The sequence below is a fragment of the Phacochoerus africanus genome, chromosome 2 (genome assembly GCF_016906955.1).
Source record: "Phacochoerus africanus isolate WHEZ1 chromosome 2, ROS_Pafr_v1, whole genome shotgun sequence".
NCBI lineage: Eukaryota > Metazoa > Chordata > Mammalia > Artiodactyla > Suidae > Phacochoerus > Phacochoerus africanus.
The window spans coordinates 244,195,295-244,220,290 of NC_062545.1; the positions used below are offsets into that span (position 1 = coordinate 244,195,295).

The following is a 24,996-nucleotide window of genomic DNA, read 5'->3' on the forward strand; positions in this document are numbered from 1 at the left end:
ATATTCTTACAGATTAGTTTGAGAGCTTATTTTCTACATCTTCTCCAGAGCTGGTGTGAATAAAAAAAATAATAACTAACACCTAACATAGCACTTATGACGTGTCATGCGCTGCTCTAAGTACTTCCCCCATCTTTATTTAATCCTTCATTGACATACGAGACAGCTGCTGTTAACTGTCCCTATTGTTATTGTCCTCACTTTACAGATGAGGGATTGGAGGAGGCACAGGGTGGTGAAATACTAGGGTGATAAGTAATAGAGCCAGCGTCCTGATGTAGCGTCTGATTCTAGGGTCTGCCTCTTAAACAACAAATTATAATGCCTGCTCATTTTTTTTTTTCAAAATTTAAACAACGGGATTGTTTCCTCTGATTTTTTTAAAGTTTAAAATTTTTTTGAGATATAATTCACATAACATAAAATTTACCATTTTAACATACACATTTCAGTGGTTTTTAATATATTCAGTATGCTATGTAGCCATCACTGGTATATACTAATTACAGAGCATTTCCATTGCTTCCCAAAGAATTTTCATTCCTAATAGCAGTCCTAATATTCCTCTGTCCCTCTCTCCTGGCAACCATATAGAGACCTCAGTTTATGGATCTATAGAGGGAAGCACACAGGTTTCCCAAGCTAGTCAGAAATAGGAGTAAAGGAAAGCATGTAGAAGTTCAAGATCTTTGGTAGGACTGGATAGAGCTAGGAAGATCCCAGGTACCGTTAACACCTGACTTGGGATCTAGATGTTTCTTTCTGATCCTGCAGTAGGTTGTCTTCCTCATCCCCTTGCCTGCAGTATCCTGACACAGAGGCATTTAGAATTAAGTAGGCAGCAGGAATGAGTGTAGGTGTGGGGGTGGAGAATTGACAAGATCAAAGTGGTGTTTAACAAAGGGTAGTTTGGTAGTAGTATGCAGAATGGGATGAGAAAAATTGGAGTCAGATAATTGTGTGGCACATGTGAAGTTTCTTTTGTTAAATTAGCTTAGAGAACTTTTAGTCATCTGTGCTCTGAGTGCTGTTTAATATTAATGTAAACCGCTTTTGGTTTTGTATCATGAACTATTGAGTATGGCTTATGTTCTCCCCCATGTCTTTATAGCAGAAGATAATTAATGTAATATGGTTAATTTAGTAAACAAGTTACATAGAATTTAATTCCTAGTCCATCTCATTTGCTGGGACTGAAGGCAACATTACTAGATAGATCTGTTGTTTGATTTTTAGTGATTTGTGTCACATAAAGGTATCTGTCAGATTGGTCTGGGGAAGAAGAGAAAGTGAATCTTTCTTTTATACCTACTTGTTCTAGGACTTGTTGCTTTTTAATCCATTATCTCGTTTAATCATTACACTGTCTAGGAAAGGTGGTATTATTCTGAAATGAAGAACCAAGCATGTGAACCTGGTCTGTATTAATGCCCAAACTCATGTTTTGTCCATTTATGGCAAACTGTCTTTGGAGTTCTTTGAAATCACATTGAGACTCTTCCCCCATTAAATATAACTGGCATAGAAACTTGAAAAGAGAAAAAGATCATCCATATTCAGCTGGTGCAAACACAGCTGCTGTTACCATTTTCTCTTTTTTTCCTGGCTGGATTTTCCTCTATGTGGTTTTTATACATTATCTTTTTTTTTTTTTTTTTTGGCTGCACCTATGGCATGTGTGACTTCCTGGGCCAGGGGTCATACTTGAGCCACAGCAGTGACCCAAGCCACAGTAGTGATAACACCAGATCGTTAACCCACTGAGCCACCAGGGAACTCCTTTATACATTATCTTTGTGTTTAGCTTTGTCTTCTGCCTTTTCACCTGACATGCATCAGCACATTTCCATATTGCTACATAATATACACAACCTTTTAAACAGCTATGTAATATTCCATGGCTGTGTCACACCATTTCCTGGTGTGGGATATTTTAAATGTTTAAATATTCTTAATATTTCGGCTGTTTTCAGTGTAAAGATCCTGGAATTCTCTTGTAGGCAGTTGTCACATGGTCATGGAGAAACAGGGCTTCTTTTGGGAGTGAAACAATCCAGCAGAAGTCTTATCAGATTGGATTGATGTGCAGGTTTTCCCAAATACTGTTACCATCTAGACAATGAGAATAAACCCTTTGAAATTTTCTGAAGAACAAGATACAAAGTTTGAAAATGTCCTGAAGGGGACTCAATAAAGAATCAACTAGTGATGAAGTGAAGATTTCCACACATGATGATAAGTAAAGAATACTCATCATCATGTACTCTGTAGGTAATTTGTAGGACTTTCCTCAGCAGTGCTCTGAAAACTAGAAATAGCACTGGCAAAAGCAGATTGATAGGACTTTAATAAAGGTTGGGAAAACTAACTGTCAAGACTTGAGTGGTAGAACTGAAATGGAGTGTTCTGAGAGAAGTAAGTTGTGGTATCACAATAGGATGGCTATGGGCAGACAGAATATTTTTATTTTTTATTAAAAAAATTTTTTTTATGGCTGCATCTATCGTGTGTGGAAGTTCCTGGGCCAGGGATTGAATCAGTGGAACACTGAGCCAGGCTGGAGATTGAACCTGCACCCCTGCAGCCTACCTGAGGCACTGCAGTCAGATTTTTTTTTTTTTTTTTTTTTTTTTTTTTGCTTTTTGGGGCTGCACCTGTGGCATATGGACGCTCCCAGGCTAGGGGCTGAATTGGACCTAAAGCTCTGGCCTAGACCACAGCCACTGCAACTATAGCTGTTGGCCTACACCACAGTCACAGCAACACTGGATCCAAGCCACTTCTGCAACCTGCACCACAGCTCATGGCAACTCTGGATTCTTAACCCACTGAGTGAGGCCAGGGATTGACCCGGCATCCTCCTGAATACCAGTCGGGGTTTTTTTTTGTCTTTTTTCTTTTTTTTTGGTCTTTTCAGGGCCACTCCTGTGGCATATGGAGGTTCCCAGGCTAGGGGTCTGTCTAATCGGAGCTGTAGCCTCCGGCCTATGCCACAGCCATAGCAACGAGGGCTCCGAGCCGTGTCTGTGACCTACACCACAGCTCACAGCAATGCTGGATCCTTAACCCGCTGAGTGAGGCCAGGGATTGAACCCACAACCTCACTGTTCCTAGTTGGATTTGTTTCCTCTGTGCCACAAGGGGAACTCTACCAGTCGGGTTCTTAACCCACTAAACTACAGTGGGAACTCTGGCAGTCAGATTCTTAATCCACTGTGCCATGGCAAGAACTCACTGGACAGAATGTTTTTATATGTAGGAGGAGCCCTTTTGTCTTGGTGCCTTAAGATTCTGATAGTTGGTTAATCAAGAAAGTTTTTAAATTGAGGATTACAGAATGATTCATAAATGCATGTAGCATTTTAAGTTATAAATATATAGGAGTTTCTGTTGTGACGCAGTGGAAACAAATCCCACTAGGAATCATGAGGTTGTGGGTTCTATCCCTGGTCTCACTCAGTGGGTTGAGGATCTGGTGTTATCGTGAGCTGTGGCATAGGTCACAGACACGGCTTGGATCTGGCGTTGCTGTGGCTCTGGTGGAGGCCAGCAGCAATAGCTCTGATTAGACCTCTAGCCTGGGAACCTCCATATGCCACAGGTGTGGCCTTAAAAGGACAAAAGACCAAAAAAAAAAATGTATATGTATATATTAAACACTCTTTTGAAAGAGGACTCAGAATTTTTTTTTGAGAATAGCTGGAGTTTCCCCTTTCCTGAAAAAACCATGTTCATGATATATCAAAAACACACTCCAATGTTAATGTCTTTAAAAAGGAACTTAATAGACAATGTTTTAGGAAAGATCCCTGGTGTTTGCCTTATTTGCTGCAAGTAATAAATTCTTCATTCTCCCACCAAAAAAAAAAAAAAAAAGGAATTTGAAGACTTGTGGATACAAAATTCTAGGTTTTTATTTTGTCTATACCTAAGGCAACAGCTGTTTTTAAAAAGCAGCTCATCTTAAGTCATTCTGTAGCATTCAATTTTGTTTTCATAAAAACAATTTATTTTCACTCTTATGAAGAGTTGAAACCACGTAATTATGATAACAAATACAGTTGGCATACAGAGGCTAAAAACATATATAACTGACTCTTGAAGCACAAGAGCAACTCTCTTCTTTTGAGCTAAAATACTCATGAATGTTCTACAGAGTGACCTAGTAGCCTTGAGGGTTCATTGAACCATGGGCTTTGGTTGGTATGTTTTCCAGAGAATAGCACACTTTGGTCACTCTGGAGAGTTGATTAAATTGGTGTTAAATTCTAAGAGTGCTATGGACATGGACTGAGCAGTAGAAGAAGGAAAAAGGAGTAAAAAAGAAGTGGTCAGAGAATTGGGGGCATAATCAAGATTATTAGATTGGCAGGGGAGGCAAGGTGTGTCAACTGCTGTAGAAAGGTCAAGAAAGGAGTTGGAAAACTAAAAAAAAAAAAGGTGCGGGATCTGTAGAATAGAGGTCATATAGTCTTTTGATAGAGTTTTGGTATAAAGAGGCAAGAAGCAGATTTGTCAGGTGTTAAGACATAGTAGGGACACCTTCTTTGAGCCAGGACTTGACATAAACTTGGAGGCAATATATTGAAGTCCTTCTGTTGAAATAAAAAATGGTTATTTGCAGAGATCTTAGAGATTGCTGCTTGTATGACTCATTTTCTTTGTAATAATTGTGGTAGAGAATTAAATGTAAAGACTTGGTTTTGGAGTTCCTGTTGTGGCGCAGTGGTTAACGAATCCGACTAGGAACCATGAGGTTGGGGGTTCGATCCCTGGCCTTGCTCAGTGGGTTAAGGATCTGGCGTTGCTGTGAGCTGTGGTATAGGTTGCAGATGCTGCTTGGATCCTGCGTTGCTGTGGCTCTGGCGTAGGCTGGTGGCTACAGCTCCAATTAGACCACTGGCCTGGGAACTTCCATATGCCACAGGAGTGGCCCTAGAAAAGGCAAAAAGACAAAAAAAAAAAGACTTTGGATTTATCTTGCATAGTGGATCTTAACTGGGGTGATTTTGTTCTCCAGGGGATGTTTGGTAATGTCTGGAGACATTTTTGGTTGTTAAAACTAGGATGGTCCTACTGTCATCTAGTGGGTAGAGGCCAGGAATGTTGCTAAATATCCTTCAGTAAACAGGATACCCCCGTTCCCCCAACAAAGGACTATCTAACTCAAAATGTCAGTAGTTTGGAGACTGAGAAGCCTTCAATTCTGCAGTTACTTGAATTCTTCAATCTTGCAAAGTTTATTCACGCTTGGCTTCCATAATTATTAGCTAATTTATAAGATCCCCCAACTTTTTAATGGAATGGTGGTAGGAAATCATTCTTGGAGGGCTAATGGGTCTCATTTCGAAGTGTAGCCTGAACCTACTTAGTGCTGCCAAGAGTTGGGGATTTTGGCAGTTCAGGTTCATAGTAAGAAGGGTTCCTTCTCTAACCATGTATTATTACCCAGCTTTGACGTGCTAATGAAAATTGGGACCTGTTTTACATTTGGAGAACTCTATGATGGGCACATTTGTAACCAGAACCAAATGTTTCTTTTGAGTCACTCTTCTAAGTGATTGTGTAAAATATTTCTATTTGGAGAACTGATTTTTGAGGGCCGTAGAAAGGGCTTGTCCTTTTTGCTGAGTTTCCATTTTGGGCTCAAAGGCAGGTGTGTCATCATCATTGTCATTGACAGGTAGTATAGTACCCTCTTGATGCTTGGTACTGTACAGAATACTTGAAAGGAAATAACATTCAGAAGATGATCCCAGTGTAGAACTCCTTCTGTACTGAGTTTGGGCTGAGGCAGTGGTTCTCAAATTTGTGAGGCGTCAGAGCACCAGAGAGTCATGATGCTCTTGACAAATTCATTTTATCATGTGGACTGTGATGTAGCACCAGATAATTTAAGGCTTTGCTTAGAAATAACTATTTTAAATTTATGTGCAATCATTATGTCAGGATTGTCTTTGACTACACCTGTCAGTGACCTGACCAGTAGTGTCTTAAATGATAAGGGCCTAATTTATGTGTTCATTTCCCATAACAGTAAGTCTGGAGGGATGAAATCCAGAGTAGGGGTAGTGATCCATAATTCCCTCCGTGCTCTTCTCCTGTCTTTCTGTCTACTGTCCTAGCTTGTGACTTTCAACTTCATGCGTATAAAATGCTGCTACAACCTTACACAAGAGGTTTACTTTCCAAGCAAAGAATGGAGGAAGGAAGGAGGAATGGATAGTGCTTGTATACAAACTATGGTACGGAGCAAGGGAATCTGGAAAATAGATTACTTTGCGGAGTACCTTGTCTCCCAGAAAATTTGGGTTCTCTTACTAAGTAGGGAGGTAAGAATAGATGCAAAGTAGCCAATTAGCCAGGACTGCCACAATAACAAAACAATTTAAAGAGTATGGGGAGTTCCTGTTGGGGCTCAGCGGGTTAAGAACCCGACATACTACCCACTAGGATGCAGGTTCGATCCCTGTCTTACTCAGTGGTTTAAGGATGCAGCATTGCCACAAGCTGCGGTGTAGGCCACAGATGCGGCTCGGATCCGGTGTTGCTGTGACTGTGGTGTAGGCCTGCAGCTGCACCTCTGATTTAACCCCTAGCCTGGGAACTTCCATATGCCATAAAAATTAAAAAAAAAAAAAGTATGTTCCTGAGCTTATGACATTCATGATCTAGTGTTCTCATAAAACACTGTTGGAATTTTTCTTTTGATATGTTTCTTGAAAAATTGGTTTTGTTGATAGCTAGCAAGGAAGTAATCTTAGTGAGGGTTTGAGAAATATATGAGAAAAAACCTTTTTAAATGAGAAAATTCTCTCTATTGAAGTTTTCTTCTTTCAAATGAGAACTTGAACTTCTTACTTGATTTTAAGGAAGGTACACTGTAGCCTAGGACACCAGTTTTCCTAAGGAACATGGTTTGGGAACCATTGATAAGTGATATTTATGTGTATTATTAAATTATTTGTGTTTCTGCTTTCACTCGGGTTGTTTTGTAGATAAGAACATCCTTTCCTCTCTCTTTTAACATTACTCACATTTTGTGGGCAATTAAAACATTCTTTATTTTAAAATGCCACCTATACATTTTGTGTAATAATTCTATACTAGTTTTATAATCAGAAAGAATCTTACTGATTTTTCAAGGCCAGTGCAAGTCTTGCCATCCTTGACACTTCATCCTGTACTTCAAATCCATTTTTATCTCCTACTTCTTGAAACTTTTAGAGAAACATAGCCTGTGCAACACAATTTCCCCCTTATTATAGACTGTATTTGTATTGAATTCATTACTGATTGTTCTATGTGTTAGCAACATTACAAACTCCCTGTTTTTTTTCAGGATGTTGCAAATTCTTTGCATAGGATTGGAGACATAGTAGATACCGAATTGCTTTCTGATCAACTACATAATCACATGTAACACATTAACACACATGAAAATAGCATGGATTTGATGTAAAAGGTGTAAAAAGAAAACGTGGCATATAAACAGTGGAATCAGAATTTCGTGACTTTCACCCTTACCTGTTAATGTAGGAGCCCTAGCTCCCCCAGAATGCCTCCTTGCCAAGTTTATTCTTGGAGTCACTCAAGGTTGTCCTGTGTGGGCTCACCGGTGTGTTCTGGCTATTGCCACATGGTGCATTTTTTCTTCCTGCAGTGAATGTTTGCTGCGCCTCAAGTTGCTCATTGGTACCTCCCCCTGGATATCAGAGGTGCACCTCCAAGCCTGACACGACTTGCTTCTTGGCTTTGTGCTGCCCTGCCCAGATGTGCTGTTGATATGCTGGGGCTGTTGAGCTGTCCCAGTCCCTTTTGTTCCCCTCTGTTACATCTTGTCATATGGGCATCAAAGTGGAGCTCTTTATACCTTGCTACCTCAGAGTTTTAGTTTAAATTCTCACTCTAAAGATTGAGAAGCCATTCTTTAGTTTCTCATTGTTGGCCCTCCTGTCTCCGTCATTATGACCCTTTGGGGAAGTCTGAGTGATAGACACCACTCTGTGCTTGGAATCACTCATTTGTCCAACCAAGGCTTTGTTTATCAGGCCAAGTTTTTCTGTCTCAGTAAGGATGATTGTTCCTTAGTCCCTCATGCAAACAGATGTCCAAACAACTCTCACAGACATATGAAGATCTTAGTAGCAGGGATGGTTTAGGCTTTATTTTATGTTTATTTTAGGGCCCCACCTGCAGCATATGGAAATTCCCAGGCTAGGGGTCAAATCTGAGCTGCAGCTGCAGGCCTACACCACAGCTGCAGCAGCACCGAATCTGAGCTGCATCCTCGACGCAGGATACAAGCCTCGTCTGTGACCTACACCACAGCTCACGGCAGTGGCAGATTCTTAAATGGCAGTGAGGCCAGGGAATGAAGCTGCATCCTCATGGATTCTAGTCAGATTCATTTCTGCTCTGCCACAATGGGAACTCCGATATACATTCTTACTCTCTTTTCCAGAGCGGTTCTTTATTAATATTTAGTTATCTTGTTTGGATTTCAATGCATACATTAGACCGAAGCTGAACTGAACCTTCTGCAAGTTCCCAATAGCAATGTAGGTAGATAGAAAAAGGCAACCCCCACACTTAGGATTGAGCCTCAGGACCTATTGCAAGTGGTTCAGGAGGGGAGAGAAGAATGAGCAAAAATTGGGAGATGAGGAAAACCTAGAAGATAAAGCCTCCAGAGCCAGGGTGAAGAGAATTAAAATATGTCGCCTGTGCCGTGAATAGTATGTGAAACATGGAGAGTGACAAAACAGCTGCATTAATTTCCTGTTGTTTTCATTTCTACTTGATTTTTTAAAACATTTTACACATATGTTTGAACTTCAGAGCAAGCCAATTCTGTGCACCTGAGATCTATTTAAGGAAAAGAAGAAAATTTTTTGGTAACCTATAGTTACATAGATGTATGCTTACTTTAGTGCAGTACTTGGTTCAGAGTGGTTACTCAAATAAGGACTGTGACTATCAACTCCGTGGGTATTTCGTTACTTGACTGCCAGATCCTTGGAGGGTCAGCTGGGAGTAGGTGGCCTGAAACACATGGCAGAAGATTGAGGACAAATGGGGCAGAGAGAGGCAATGAAATGTCAGCTAGGACAGATGTCACTAGATTTAGAAGTGGAACCTTTTTTTTTTTTTTTTGTCTTTTGTCTTCTTGTTATTGTTGTTGTTGCTATTTCTTGGGCCGCTCCCGCGACATATGGAGGTTCCCAGGCATATGGAGGTTCCCAGGCTAGGGGTTGAATCGGAGCTGTAGCCACCGGCCTACGCCGGAGCCACAGCAACGCGGGATCCGAGCCGTGTCTGCAACCTACACCACAGCTCACGGCAACGCCGGATCGTTAACCCACTGAGCAAGGGCAGGGACCGAACCCGCAACCTCATGGTTCCTAGTCGGATTCGTTAACCACTGCGCCACGACGGGAACTCCAGAAGTGGAACCTTTTTGACTCAATCCAAGTCCTGCTCTGAAACTAGAAGCCAGGGATGAGGGATTGTTGTTTGCCAGGATCTCATCTCCATCTAGAGCCGCAGGGGACCTTGTGCTCTTCCCAGAGACTTCCTGCTATTGAGCCACAGGGTCAGAAACTAATTTAGGCCTCTCTGTTTCCAGACGCATGTTCTTCTGTGTACTGGGATGGATTTTTCAAACAACCATTTGTTTATTGTTTGCATAAGTGCATTTGTTATAGCTCTCATTCCCAATGGGAGGATATGAAAATGGGCTTTGGAGTTGCCTGACAGCTCAGTGGGTTAAGGATTTGATGTTGTCACTGCTGTGGCTCAAGTCACTGCTTGTGGCATGGGTTTGATTCCTGGCCTGGGAACTTCTGCATGCTTCAGACACAGCCCAAAAAAAGAAAGAAGGAAGGAAAGAAAAGAAAATGTGCTTTGTAGTGGTTTTCACCCAATTCCATGTGATTGGCAGTGTTACTTAGCACTAACCTTGAAGCAATTTAATAGGTTTCCTAGAGAGATTAATTTGATCATTCCAGAACAAGAGTAACAACCTTGGAACAGGAAAAAAAATGACCACAGAATACTAGTATCATTGATAGGCTCTGCTTCCTGTGGTAGTAAAAATAAGTCAGTCATATAAAAATTTTAAGTCTAGGAAGACTTTGAATCTCTTTCTTTGCACCTAAATGCTCCATATATACCTATCGTATGATATTCAAGCTTACGTTATACTTCTTTTGTAATTAAAACTGTTTATTTGTCTAGAGTAAATAATGGTTACCTGAAAGTTATTCTGGGTACCAAAAGAATCAAGATTCCTTTAGTTAAGAATTATTTGTTGTCCTTAAAAGTTACTTAATCACTAGAAAAACAATCTAAAACATTAAGACCATAGTAAGAAGACGGTCTTAAGCTCTTGGCAGACAAAATAGAAAGATTCTGTAGATTTATCCTTGGGAATTATGTGAAATCCTGAAAATTTTGTTTTATTTTGCTTTGCTTCGTATACTTTTAGGAGTATTATTATGCAAGGTTCTTTCTTGAACACTTTTTGTCCTATAGAACTTGCTTTTAATGTTATACTTGTGAATGAGGTGTAAGGATTTTTCTTTTATTTATATATGTACATTTTGATAAAAAAGACATATATATGAAACAGTTTTTCCTCTTTTACAGAATTAAATGTGAGGGAATCTGATATAAGAGTTTGTGATGAAGCATCATGTAAATATGGAGGAGTCTGTAAAGAAGACGGAGATGGTTTGAAATGCGCATGTCAGTTTCAGGTAAGGAAGTCAAATCTCTTTTCAAAAATTTTGCATTTATCATATTTTTTAATTTTACAGTTTTCAAATTAAAAAGCTTATTAAAATACCTTGAACCCCATATGAAAGTTGGGTTCACAGACCACTGATTCTTTTTTTTTGTCTTTTTTTTAGAGCCGCACCTGCAGCATATGGAGGTTTCCAGGCTAGGGGTTGAGTTGGAGCTGTAGCCACTAGCCTATACCGCAGCTCACAGCAATGCCGCTGGATCTTAACCCACTGAGCAAGGCCGGGGATCAAATCTGCGTCCTCATGGATGCTAGTCAGATTTGTTTCCACTGAGCCATGATGGGAACTCCCCACTGATACTTTTTTGTCAGATGAAGTGCTATTATTTGTACCTTCCATGCTGCTTTTCTTGAATTATGAGGACAAACTGGAACTAATAGAATGTGAAAATGCTTTGAAAAAAAATTAAAGTTCTATTCAGTTGTAAGATATACTTGTCAGTGAAAGGAGAAAGGAGATAAAATACAGGTTGCAGTAGAGTCACTTATTTAAGATGTTGGCTTTTTTTCCCTTTCCTTCTCTTTCTAGTCTCATTCCCTTCTGTTCTTATTTGCTTCTGTCTTATCTTTTTAGGCCAAAGAACATGACTGACTTGATGCCTCAGGGTAGATCAGGGTTAGAGATGGGCTAAAAAGGGAAACCTCAAATTAAGAGTGTGAATATCTTTGCTTTTCAGATGCTATTTTAATTGTAATTCTGTTGTCTAAAAAAATGAAAAGAAGGGAAGTGAAATATATTACTTTCAGTTCTTCTTGTTGTTTATTGTCTGTGATAAAGTTATAATCTGGCTTAGAATGTTGCTCACAAGGTGGTCCCTGATTCAGGATTTGAGAGGAGACAAAAGAAAAAACTAGAATTTTTTTTTTTGCCTCCATCTGTGGCATATGGAAGTTCTGGGGCCAAATTTCGGATCCAAGCCACAACTGTGACCTATGTCACAGCTACAGCAAGACCAGATCCTTAACTCACTGCCCTGGGCTGGGGATTGAACCTGTACCACTGCTGAGACAATGCCATATCCTTAACCCACTTCGCCATAGTGGGAATTTCTTAAAACTCATAATCTTATTCTAATTGTGCCCACTATTTTGGGTTTTAAAGAGTGGAAAGGGTACAGAGATAAGGAATAAAAGTATGGGATAGTCAGTATTTCTCATAACCCTATAACCTCAGGCACATTTCTGTATGATCCATTTGAAATGAGAAGTATTTCCTACCCGTTCTTATGATATTGTAATGAGAAGCAAAATTAGAAAGGGAACTTGAACGCCAAAGCCTCTGGGGAAAGTATTAACTATAATGTTTATTTTCATTAAGAGAGATAGAAAGTTTAAGTAAAGGGGGAGGGGGTGGGGATTATACTATTGACCAGCCAAAAGGGCTCTTCTTGATCAAAAGGGACTGTTACAATCAATTATGTATTCACAATAGCCACCTTTGAAGTGCCTCAGCTGACTTTGTGTCCACCGCAGTCGCCAGCCCAGTGTTGAGTCTAACTACCCTCCTGTTCTCCAAACTCTTAAGAGGGATAGTAACTAAAGTACGCTTATTTCCTTAAAAAAAGGTGTTGGTGTACATAAGGTATAAGCAAGCCCTCATGGGCTTTTACTTCTTCCTGTTCTTCACATTAGAAAATTTTTATGGACCTCTCTCAAGGTTCACTAATCCTTTCTCTGTCGTCTCCATTTGCCCATCCAGTGAATTAATTTCAGATGTTTTATTTTTAGAATTTATAGTTTCTCTTTGTCTCCTGAGATTTCCTATCTTTTTATTCATTACAAGCATTTTTTTCCTTGGGCATAGATATATTGCTTTAAAATCTTTGCCAGTTTCAACATCTGGGGCATCTCAGGGACCATCATGGCCTTTTCATTTGAGAATGAATTGTATTTTCTTGTTTTCTCATATTAATTTTGAATGCGTCCTACTCATTGCGAATGATGTTTTTGGATTATTTGAATTCTATGATGTTCCTCTTAGTATTGTCGTTTTTGGAATAGTTCAGTTGGCTGAACTTAAATTGAGGACTCTGTCTTCTCTATTGTGGGTAGCAACACGAAGATCATTTCTTTGAGCCTTAGCTGGGCTACTTGGAGTGTGCCCCTGGGTGGTTGGCTGAGAGGTCAGTCACAGAATCTGGGGACTCCTTGCTCCCTCTCTGCTTCCTGGGATTTTCTTTGTCACTCTCCAGTGGCTCTGGTTGCCCTGAATTCCATCCTCTGGTTCTTCATGCCAGAAAGATTGCAGGTTTTTTGGTTGGTGTTTTAGCCATCCTGTATGGGGAAAACTGGGACTCTTCCCCTTTTCCCACTGTCTTACATTTCCTTGGGTTAAATTCCTCCATATGGAATTGTACCAAAGGGATGCTTGTGTACACATTAATAGCAGTGTATCAGGCTGTCTGTTTCCTTTCAACTTCTTGGTAGTGGATTTTGTCAATTCTTTTATTATTTTTTGCTTTTTAGGGTTGCATCCATGGCATATTGAAGTTCCTAGGCTAGAGGTCAGATTAGAGCTACAGCTAACAGCCTACGCCACAGCCACAGCCACATGGGATCCAAGCCACATCTGCAACATACACCATGGCTCATGGCAACGCTGAATCCCTGACCCACTGAGGGAGGCCAGGATTCGAACTTGCGTCCTTATGGATACTAGTCAGATTCGTTTTTGCCACGCCACAACAGGAACTCCCTCAATCCTTTTAAATTATGTCAGTCCGAAAGGCAAATAAAATTTTTTTGTTTGCATCTGATGATTAGAACAACTGAAAATGTGTCAAACTTATTAACCATTTTTAGGTGAATTAATATTTTAAATTCTTTGTCCATTTTGGGGAGTGTTTTCTTTTTCCCTTGTGTTGATTTTTAAAGACATATGTATGTATATGTGCAGACACTGTATATAATACACTATTCATGTCCTTATAATATTGCTTCTGTGCTGAGCATTTTATATCCATTAACTGCTCTAAATATTTAATACATATATAGGTTTATATAACTCATGAACTCTCATGAGAACCTGTGATATAGTACTATTTTGATATGGTGTTTTTTTTTTTTTTAAATGGCTGCATCCATGGCATGTGGAAGTTCCTGGGCCAGGGATTGAATCTGAGCCTCAGCTGTGACCTATGCCATAGCTGCGGCAACGCCAGATCCTTTCATCCACTGTGCCCGGCTGGGCATCAAACCCATGCCTCTGCAGCAACCTGAGCTGCTGCAGTCGGATTCTTAACCCACTGCACCACAGTGAGGACTCCTTGATATGATTTTTGAAAGAGTGATATCTGCATATAGTAACTAATTTGAAGATATTAAACATATAAGATGTGTAATGTAATGAAAAAAAAATCTTCACTCCTTTCCAGACTACCAGTTGCTCTTTTCAGAGGCAATGCCTGTTACTTCTTGTGTTTCTTCCTATATTCTGTGTATTATACAAACATATAGGTGTTTTAATTTCTCTTTTAAATACTAAATCAGTTAATGGTATTTTCCTTAGAGATGGTTCCTTTTTAGTTTGTACAGTTTACCAAAAAAAGAGTTCTATAAAGAAGTTATCCTAGTGTCATTTTCATTTTCTTTAGATTTTTTTATATAAAGAAGTTTTAAATTTTCATTTCACATTTATCTTTGTCTTTATGATTCTTCCTTTCACTCTTTGAAAGTCTTTTTCCAGAGTTCCCATCGTGGCGCAGTGGAAACGAATCGGACTAGGAACCATAAGGTTGTGGGTTCGATCCCTGGCCTCGCTCAGTGGGTTAAGGATCTGGTGTTGCCGTGAGCTGTGGTGTAGGTGGCAGACGTAGCTTGGATCTGGCGTGGCTGTGGCTCTGGCGTAGGCCAGCGGCTACAGCTCCAATTAGACCCCTAGCCTGGGAACATCCACATGCCATGCATGGGTGTAGCCCTAAAAAGACAAAGAACAGAAAAAAAAAGTCTTTTCCCTGTAACTCTAAGATTGTAAAGCCTTTTTGACCTTTTTAACACACTTGAATGGCTAGAGAATCTTCTCATGATCCGTCTGAATCCTTTGCATTCTTACCTTGTGGCAAAGCAGGGAAAGAAAATAAGAGTTAGGAGTTGAGATCAGTAGACGTTTATCCACTGCTTGCTTTGTGCTGGGTGCTAGGCTAGATGCTGGGGATATAAAGATGTTTAAAGACAAGTTGCTTGCCTTGTAGGAGCAGACTGCCTCAGGGCTTACAGCATGATTTGATCCTGCTGCTGAGCAAACCTTCCTTTGACTACTCCGCCTTCTTATAAGCTTATAAATCTGTTCAAGTTAGACTTAGGTTCTTGCCAGTTTAAGAACAATGACCTCATATGCCCATTAAACACTTCTCTGCTAGATGCTTTAGTAATATCTTTCAATTCATTAAAAAAACTTGCTTATGATTCAGCATGATTTCAGTGTTAAAAAAGCATTCTGGGATGTAATTTAAACACATTTTAACAGATAATAACAGGATTTTAAATTCTAAAATTGTTTTGTTCAGTCTGTTAATAGGAGCTGTTTTATCTTGCCACATACATAAACAGCTACTTTTTAAAATTTTTTATGAAGAAAAATGATTGGTATTGCATCCTTCCATTAAAACTTCAGTAATACACAGGAGCTCCCACTGTGGTGCAGTGGGTTAAACATTTGACTGTAGCAGCTGGGCTTGGGTTGCTGTGGAGGTGCGGGTTTGATCCCCTGGTCTGTTGGAGTGGGTTAAGGATCCAGTGATGCTGTAGCTGCGACATAGGGTTGCGGCTCAAATTCAGTCCCTGGCTGGGGAACTCCCATATGCCACAGGTGTAGCCAAAAAAAGGAAAAAAGAAAGCAAGAAAAAACCCAAAAAACTCCGGCAGTATACAAAGAGGAGCACCTATGGCTTTTTCCTTGTTTTCTTTGTTCATCTTTGTTCTTCTCTCTTGAGTTCTCTGGATTGTATGTCCTATTTCCTGAATTTCTGTGTCTTCTCTGGCTTGGTACCATGCCCTATTAGATAGATAGATAGATGGATAGATAGATAGATAGATAGATAGATAGATAGATAGATAGATAGATAGATAGATAAAGATAGATAAAAAAGAAGAGGAGGAGGAGGAAGAGAACAGAAGAGAAATAGAGTTATTATAAGGAATTGGCTCACTCAATTAAGGACACTGAGAAGTCCTGCAGTCTGCAGCCGAAAGCTGGATGCTCCACAAGGCTGTTCCAGGCAAGGCCAAAGGCCTGAGAACCAGGAGAAGACCAGGTCCCAGCTCAGCAGTCAGATGGAGAGTTAATTAGTTCTCTCCTCTTTTACCTTTTTGCTCTAGTCAGGCCTTCAGTGGATTAGATGATCCCAACCACACTGGGGAGGGCATTTATTCATTCCTCTGACTTAAATGCTAATCTTATCTAGAAACACCCTCACAGATCCATCCAGAAATGCTATTTCATCTAGGCACTGTGGGGTCCAGTCAAGTTGACATGTAAAATGAATCATTATAATCTTATTAATACTATTTATTCTATTCAGCACAGTTCTTGATACTCAGTGGGTACATAATATATGCTTGAGTGCATGTGACTGCAGAGTTGTACACTGTTGCACCTTTCTAAATTACAACAAATCACATTCTTCCAGCAAAAGAGAAGGTAAAGAGAGAATTCTTTCTCCCAGCAAGTGTGGCAATGTAGAGGACTCAGACTTTAGGTTAGAGTCAGTGCCTAAGTCAGAAGTTGCATCTTGTTAAAATTGCCCTTAATTTTAACATACCATAATGAGATGCTCCTAAGAGAGACCCCTGTAAACAGACTGAACAAGGAACTGCAAAAAAAGTGTACTTTTGCCATTGTATGCTCACTCCTTGATATGCGCTCGTTAGGTTGAATTTCAGGGACATTGTCTGCACTATTTTAAGCCCCCCTGCTCTATGGTGAGATCTGCTGAATAACCTGAATGTATAGTGTTTCAAGTACATCTCTTGTCAGGAGTTTTGGGTCTTCCATGTATTAGCAATGACTTAAGACTCAGAAATGGTAATAGCAATAGCAGAACCAGCCAGTGTTCTTTTTGGCCATTCCTGCAGCATGCAGAAGTTCCCAGGCTAGGGACTGAACTCACACCACAGGAGTGATCTGAGCCACAGCAGTGATGATGCCACCAAGGGCCTCCAGAACCAGCTAATGTTTACTGAGAATTTACTATGGCCAGATATAAATGATAAAGATGGATCTCTCTTATTAATCCTCATAACAATTTTATTAGGTAGATACTACTATAATTACCATTTTACAGATAGGCAGAATGGCACTGTTGCTAGTCCATAGTCACACGGATGGTTGACCCAGGATCTGAACCCCACATTTGACCTCATTACTCCTAGCTCTAAGCACTAAGTCATGTGCTTCACGGGATTTTTTTTTTTTCTCATATTTAAGTTAGTTTAGGATATTTAAAGTTGTAGCCAGTGCTTACTAATTGGAAACTCTTCAATAAATGTTTTTTATAACCATATAGATTCTCAGGCCTATCAGACTTAATGACCCCTCCTTTTTTTGTTTTTTTGTTTTTGATTTTTTGGGCCATACCTGCAGTATATGGAAGTTCACAGGCTAGGGGTCAAGTTAGAGCTGGAGTTGCTGGCCTACACCACTGCCATAGCATAGCCAGAGCCGAGCCGCTTCTGCGACCTACACCACAGCTCATGACAATGCCGGATCCTTAACCCACTGAACGAGGCCAGGGATTGAACCCATATCCTCATGGATACTAGTCAGGTTTGTTACTGCTGAGCCATAATGGGGACTCCTAATGACCCTTTTTTATAACCAAAAATTTGTATTCTATTTCTTTGCCATTCTTAAATGAAATTCGTAGATAATGTAACCTACATAAACACATAATTAGAGAAATCAATATAATGTGCAATTGCAATATAAAGGAGAAATAAAAGGAATTTATAGTGAAATAAGTATTTCAAAATGTAAATGCTTGGGCCTGATTACACTAGAAGACAATATAGTAGTGAGGTGATTATAGCTACTTAAACTGAGTATTTGGATTTTTAAAAAGTTGAGCAGCAGCAATTTCATACTAGAAATGCTTGAAAGCAAAAAAGTAGAGGTATGGTGGATGCTAGAATAAAAACAATTGAAATTAGAGCAGCCTTATTTGTTTATGGTCTTAACATAGTTCCTACATGAATGCCTAGAGACACATTCAGAAATTGTATAGTATGTACATTCCGTGGAACTATCCTTTGCAGTACATTGAGCACCCTTGCAATCCATCTGCTAAATGACAGTAAGGTCCTTTTATCATTGTAAAAATAAAAAATGCCTCCGTCAGGGCACCCACCCCTAGGGGGCGATGTTAGTATCTGTGAGAGCACTGCATTACAAAGTTATAGAGTTGGCTTGAAAAGTCCATAGACTTAGTATTTGACATCTTGCAGCTTTTGGTCTTTTTTTTTTTTTCTTTCTTTCTAATTATGCATTGTATAACTGTAGGGTAACATTGATTTCCTGCAGACATCATACAAGTTATTGTGTACGTTTTAGGGGAGGAGAATAAAGGAGTGTGATCCTGGGGAGTTCCCATTGTGGCTCATTGGTTCAATCCCTGGCCTTGCTCAGTGGGTTAAGAATCCAGAGTTGCTGTGAGCTGTGGTGTAGGTCACAGACATAGCTTGAGTTCTGTGTTGCTGTGGCTGTGGCGTAGGCCGGTAGCTGCAGCTCCAATTTGACCCCTAGCCTGGGAACATCCATATGCTGCAGGTATGGCCCTAAAAAGGGGAAAAAAAAAAAAGAGTATGATCCTTAAAAAATTGGAGGACTATAGAAAAGCACTTAGAGTAAAATTTTAACTTAAAGTCGATGTAGGAGTCTGCTTTTATTGTATAGCCAATCAAATTGGTTATAAAATATTTTATTAGAAATTATTTTGGCCGTTGCTTGACCTGGAGTAGCATGCCATATTTATGGTTCATAAAGTAAGTTGACCACTTTTTAAAAAGTAAATAAGTGAGAAAACTAAGTCTTGTACATTGCAGAAAATTGAGAAATATAGAAAATCATAAACTTGGAAATAAAAAATCATGATGATCCCATGCTGTACAGTGGGAAAAAAAATAAATTAAAAAAATCATGATGACAAGTAATGTGAACAATTTATTGGTGTTATCTTTTAGGATTTACTTTATGAATATTTATTTTTTCTCCATATTTTTCTAAATAATTGAGATATATTTATATAATTAATTTTTTGCTGTAGTTTTATTTTGTATTATGTTATTTAAGAAACTTGCATTTAGTTTTGTGGGTTAGGCAATATGTTTTAAAATGGCACAAAATTCTCAGAGTTATATACATGGTATCATCTGCTTTTCACCTGACATTCTATCTTTTTCTGACATACAGTATTCTTGTAAAGGGTAGTTTTCAATGACTGCAATATTAATTCCTTGAACAGATATAGCATACTTTAAATAAACATTGCCTTATTGGATATTTAGGAGGTTTTTACTTTTGTGTGTGTGTGTGTGTGTGTGTGTGTTTTTAGAGCCACACTCATGGCATTTGGAGGTTCCCAGGCTGTGAGAATTGGAGCTGTTGCTGCTGGCCTACACCTCAGCCATAGCAACGCCTGATTCGAGCCAAGTCTGCTACCTACACTGCAGCTCACAGCAATGCTGCCTGATCCTTAATTCACTGAGCAAGGCCAGGTATTGAACCTGTGTCCTCATGGATACTAGTCAGATTCGTTTCTGCTGAGCCAAGATGGGAACTCCGTCATTTTTAATATGAATACATTTCTGTTTGAAATGACTGTAATAATTTTTATCTATAATAGTTTCCCTCAGATAGATCCCTAAGTGTGTAACTCTAGATAAAAAATCTTGTTTCTATTTTAAGACTCTTGAAATGTATCGTTAAATTATATTCTCAAAAGATGGAGCCAATTTAAATGACCGTAACAGGCATACTGATATGCCCACCAAATTGAAGTTTTTGTTTGTCTAAAAACCAGTTTTATAAGCTAAAAATAGCACCCCATTTTCACATGCAACTGATTGCTAGTGAAAGTCAGCATTTTTTAATATATTCATTGACCATTTGTTATTTTTCTGTAAGTTTGTCTTTTGTCCATTTTGTATTAATTTGTACTATCTTTGTCTTATTTTATTTATTTAATTTTTTGGTCATGCCTGTGCCGTGTGAAGGTTCCTGGGCCACAGATCAAACCCATGTCATGGCAGTGACCTGAGCTGCTGCAGTGGCACTGCCTGGATCCTTAACCTACTGTGCCACAAGAGAATTCCTGTTCTATTCTATTTTAGAAATGATAACTTGTGTCATAATATTTTCCCCAGATTTTAAAGTGTTAGTTCTTTATGTTTTTGATGTATAGAAGTTTAAAGTTTTTTAAACAATACCAATTCAGTGTCATTTCTCAAACCCACATCATCATTTTTCTTTTCATCTGCTAATTCTTCAAAGCCCAGTTGACATTTCTCTTTCTCTAAGGAGGATTTTCTTGAATACTTTAGTTTAGAGTAATAGGTATTAGATATTATATCTATCCTCTGTACTTTTGATTTAGTTCATGATTTTATGTTTTATATATATATATATATGTATGTATTTCCTATTTTTATGGCTTTCTAACAGGATTGTAAGGTCTCTGAGAACAGCAGTTACCTTGAGACTTTGTGTACTAGAGGTATTGACTAAGTGAATTTTGATAATAATGAACTGACATTATATCTTTAGTGTTCATTACAAACATTGGCAAGAATTTCCTCTTATTTCCCTGGATCCTAAGCAAATGAAGTAGATAGGATAGAGATTTTCATTCTTAATTTTATGCATAGTTTATAGTTATTTTCATTATGAATGTGAAAAAAAGGCATAAGAAAGCATAACTCTTCTTTGTTTTTAAACCAAATAAAAGAACAAACTCTCTGGGGTAGAAGTATGTCATAGCACTATGGTATTGCATTCATGCATATGAAATAAAGCATTAATATTCACGCCTAGTTCTGAGAATTTATTTTTGTTTCTTTTGCAGTGCCATACAAATTACATTCCTGTCTGTGGATCAAATGGGGACACTTATCAAAATGAATGCTTTCTCAGAAGGGCTGCTTGTAAGCACCAGAAAGAGATAACAGTAGTAGCAAGAGGACCATGCTACTCTGGTATGTGTGATATTCTCCTGAAGAAGTGTTAGAAATGGTTCTGTCATATTTTCTGAAAGGAAGTTTCCAGTCAGAGGTTTATTCCCAAAACCACCGTATGGATTGATGATGATTATGTGGGGCGTTGGGGAGCTCTTTTTTGCCTCCGTTTCATGTTGCTTTTTAATACCAGGTGTTCTTGTACTGTGTCACTTCTTAGGACGTTTGTAATGCTTCATGCCCTTTTTTAGGGGGGGACATTGCATATCTTTTGCCTTTATGGTTTGAATATTAGAATAAGATTTTGGATGGGAAATGCTCTGGGATCCTTTTGTTGTTTTTTTTTTAATCTTAAAGGGTAAGGAAGGAGTAGGGAAATGTCCCTTGAAACTCATTAGTGGCAGCTCAGGATTGTCTCTGTGCTAGCTCTTCTCTCTCTCCCTCTCTATTTTTTTTTTTTTTTTGCCTGCCCAGTGACATATGGAGTTCCCAGGTCAGGGGTCAGATCTGAGCCACAGTTGTGACTTAAGCTGCAGATGTGGCGATGCTGGATCCTTTAACCCACTGTTCCGGGCTCTGATCAAACCCACATCCTGGTGCTGCAGAGACACCCCAGATCCCATTGCACCACAGCAGGATCTCCAATTCTTCTCTTTTTATATCTTCTCTTTTCTGTCTGCCAGCCTTCATCACTGACCTCCCCCAGTTATTATATTTACTTCCTTCTCTTTTCCTTCCTGACTTGGTAGTGGTTAATCTTGGAAGGCGTTAATGCTAGTTTGTATTTGGGAGGGCAGGGATGCAGGGTGAAATATTGTAATAGCATTAGTATATGAAGGTTAACAGTAAAGGTGGAGGCTATTTTTATATGATTACTGCATTTCCTTTCTTTCTATATTGTAATGCCTGTGTTCAGTTGTTCTTGGGCTGCATTGCATAAGCATGATTGATTGATCTTATAGTTGATCTCAAACTCCAGGTCCAGTAATACCACATGACTCAAAGCCCCCACTCTGAATTATGTGGATGGTCTTTGTGATGTGGCCAGCCCTCCACCCTAAGAGTGTTGAGTGTGGCCGGCCCCACCCAAAGGTCTGATGTGGTCAGTACCTGTCTCAAACATTAATTGCCTTCCAGAAGCTGAGGATGGAGGCCAGACCTCTCTTTGGTCAAGGCCAAATTCTTTTCCATACATTAAATAATTAGGTGCATGGTGCAATTATGATGTTTTAGCCCAGTAGACTATCATTTGGTGTGGTTCTTATTATATACTTCTCTAAGTACATTATGTTTTGCAGACTTAATTTAGAAACTAAAAAGGAATATGGAGTTCTTTACAATGCCAAATTAATTATGCATCATTTATGAGGAGTTTAAGACACCAACTGCTTTGATATGCAGTGAATGTTAAACATCAGGAGGCAGAGCGTTAGATTGGAAAGAGCACTGTACCAGGGTTAAAAGACCTGCCTTTAAAATAACTTCAGCTCTTGTTTTTTTGTATGACCTTGCATAGGTCACTTAGCTGCTGTGAGCCTCAGTTACATATCTAAATTGTTAAATGAATATCATCTCCAGGGGTTGTTAAGTGAGGATTAAATGAGTTAAGCTATCAGGTGCTATATCGAGCTTGTTATTTGCTGGATGAGGCTGGTTTTGCTCTTGTCATTTGGTCTGGTATTGGTCCTATTTCCTGTGCTAGACATAACACTCTCTTTTGCTTATTTGAAAACTCCTTTCTAGTGCTTTAAGGTTGAGCTTAATTAAGCCTTTTCTCCTCTGAAATCTTTCTTCTGTGGCATCTCCTGGCAGAGTTTGTTCACACTTTGTGCATTTCTATAGATGCACATACTGTAATTCATTTATCCAACACATCCGCCTTCAGCCAGATCCTGTTTTTCAACGGGAAGATGTCCTACATAGGGAGGTACATCCTAATACCAGGATTGGGGCCAGGGAAAGTGTATGTCCAACGAAATGATCTACAAGAAGAACTTGACCTCATTATTACAGTGGTCACAATATCTACTTTATTTCAGAATTTTAAATAACGCCTAAGGAAGGTGTGAGATGTTATATTTATTAACATTGGACATTGGTTGAAACAAAGGTTGGGAGTAAGTATCTCCTACACTGGGACTGTCTTATTTGTCAGTTTATTCTTCCCATTTACCATGTTGTCTAGCATGTAATATGTACCCAGTCAGTGTATGTGCAATAGAAGGGAAAAGGGAGTTTTCCAAGAAAATTTGGCAATAAAAACAGAATTAAATTGAGTTTCCTTCTTCCTTATCTTTTTCTGCTCTTTCACTCTATTTACTCACAGAAGAATGGTTGATCAATCAAAATTGAACACAATTTGTATAAAAATCCCATGAAGATTTGCAGTGGGTGCTACATAAAATATGTGTTTTTCCAGTTCCTTCTCTTTATCCTATGTTTGGGAATATGGTTCCTGTCTGCAGGAGACTGAAGGGAAGGGAGTGGTATTGTTGAGGGCATCTCCTGTGACTCTAGAGAACTGTCTCAAGAACCAGAGTGGGTTTGCTAGGAAATCTCCCTTGAAAGTGCTGGATTAAGTGTCAAGATCATTACTTGCCGTCTCTGCTTTGTTGCTGCTCCATGATGATAGTACTACAGCATTACTTTCTTTTCAACATGCTTTGCTCTATATGTTGGTTCTTCTAGGATTATGAAATAAATATTTTAAATTCATTACATTTTACGCGGGCTTCATGCTCGTAACTTTGAGGGAGGCTCTTTAATTTCACTTGTAACAAGTTTCCCACCTACACCTTGGTGAGATTCCTTCTGGTTAGGTTTCCTAGAGGAAAGTAATTTCATCAGTAATATGAAAACTTCAATCCTGAGGGTCTTTCCTTCTAAAGCTTGGGAATGCTCATACCTTTTGGCTTTTGGCCTTGATCCACAAATTTCATTAAGAAGATTTTTGGAGCAAGACCCAAAGCCTTTTTCCTGCCTTTCTAATAAAAGCAGTTTATTGAGTATTCCTCTCAAGCTTTAGCAAAATTAATTTTTTCTTCTGCTTTGTAAGTGAATTAATTAAAATTATTCCTATTTAGTCATTTACTTTACAATACTTATAGTTCTTTATTCTGCACACCTGGGTATTTCTTGAATAGGCTACCAAGATGTATGAGGTATGGATGATTATGTGTCCAAGGAGTTTATATTTGGAGAAAGGTACAAAATAGATGTATAAAAATAAACTGTTAGATAGCAAAAAAGAAGTGAGAAATGGGCTACATGAGAATGGATATCACAGTTTGATTTTTGATAAGAAATTTTACTATTTGACAAAATGAAAGTTCCAGGAAAAGTTTCATATTCATTCTTTGTTTTCCTTCTCAGATAATGGCTCTGGATCTGGAGAGGGAGGTAAGTTACAAGCACCCCTAAAAGGCATTTGTATTCTTTCACTTTTTTAAAAACAGCTTTTCTGAGATAAAATTCACATACCATACATTTTGTCCATTTAAAGCATCCTATTTTAATACACTTGGCCTTTAATGGCTTTTAATATATTCTGAATTGTATATTCATCACAATAGTCAATTTTAGAACATTTTTATTACCCCAGAAAGAAACCCTGCACCCCTTTGGGGGTAATGGCTCTAGATATTCTTTTTTCCATGCATTTTTTTTTTTTTTTGTCCATGCCGGCAGCATATGGATGTTCCTGGGCCAGCAATCAACCCGCCCACAGCGGCAGCCCAAGCCACTGCAATGGTAATGCTGGATCCTAAACTGCTGCGCCACAAGAGAACTCCTCCCTGAATCTATTTTTCATTATAGGTTTGTTGTCAGACAAAGGGGAAATGTTGCTCCTGTTAAATTGAAGTTATACCAAAGTGCCCTCTCCTTAAGATTATCCACACAAATGATTTTAGCTTGGACCAGAGTATTTGTAACTCTCTCCCATTCCTTACTTACAAATTTTGCTCATAAAGAATTTTCAAGGTGCAATAATAAAAAACTGTTTAAAAAACTAATATTTAGTAATA

General features: G+C 38.9%; 1 protein-coding gene across 1 annotated transcript in view; it reads left to right on the forward strand.

Annotated features, from left to right (window-relative positions):
• Positions 1-24,996, forward strand: part of TMEFF1 (transmembrane protein with EGF like and two follistatin like domains 1) — a 93,449-nt gene that overhangs the window by 15,368 nt on the left and 53,085 nt on the right. Inside the window, exons 2-4 of the mRNA XM_047768047.1 lie at positions 10,651-10,760; positions 20,863-20,992; positions 24,344-24,370. Of these exons, the coding sequence (XP_047624003.1) occupies positions 10,651-10,760; positions 20,863-20,992; positions 24,344-24,370 (267 nt within the window). The remainder of the gene's footprint in view (positions 1-10,650; positions 10,761-20,862; positions 20,993-24,343; positions 24,371-24,996) is intronic.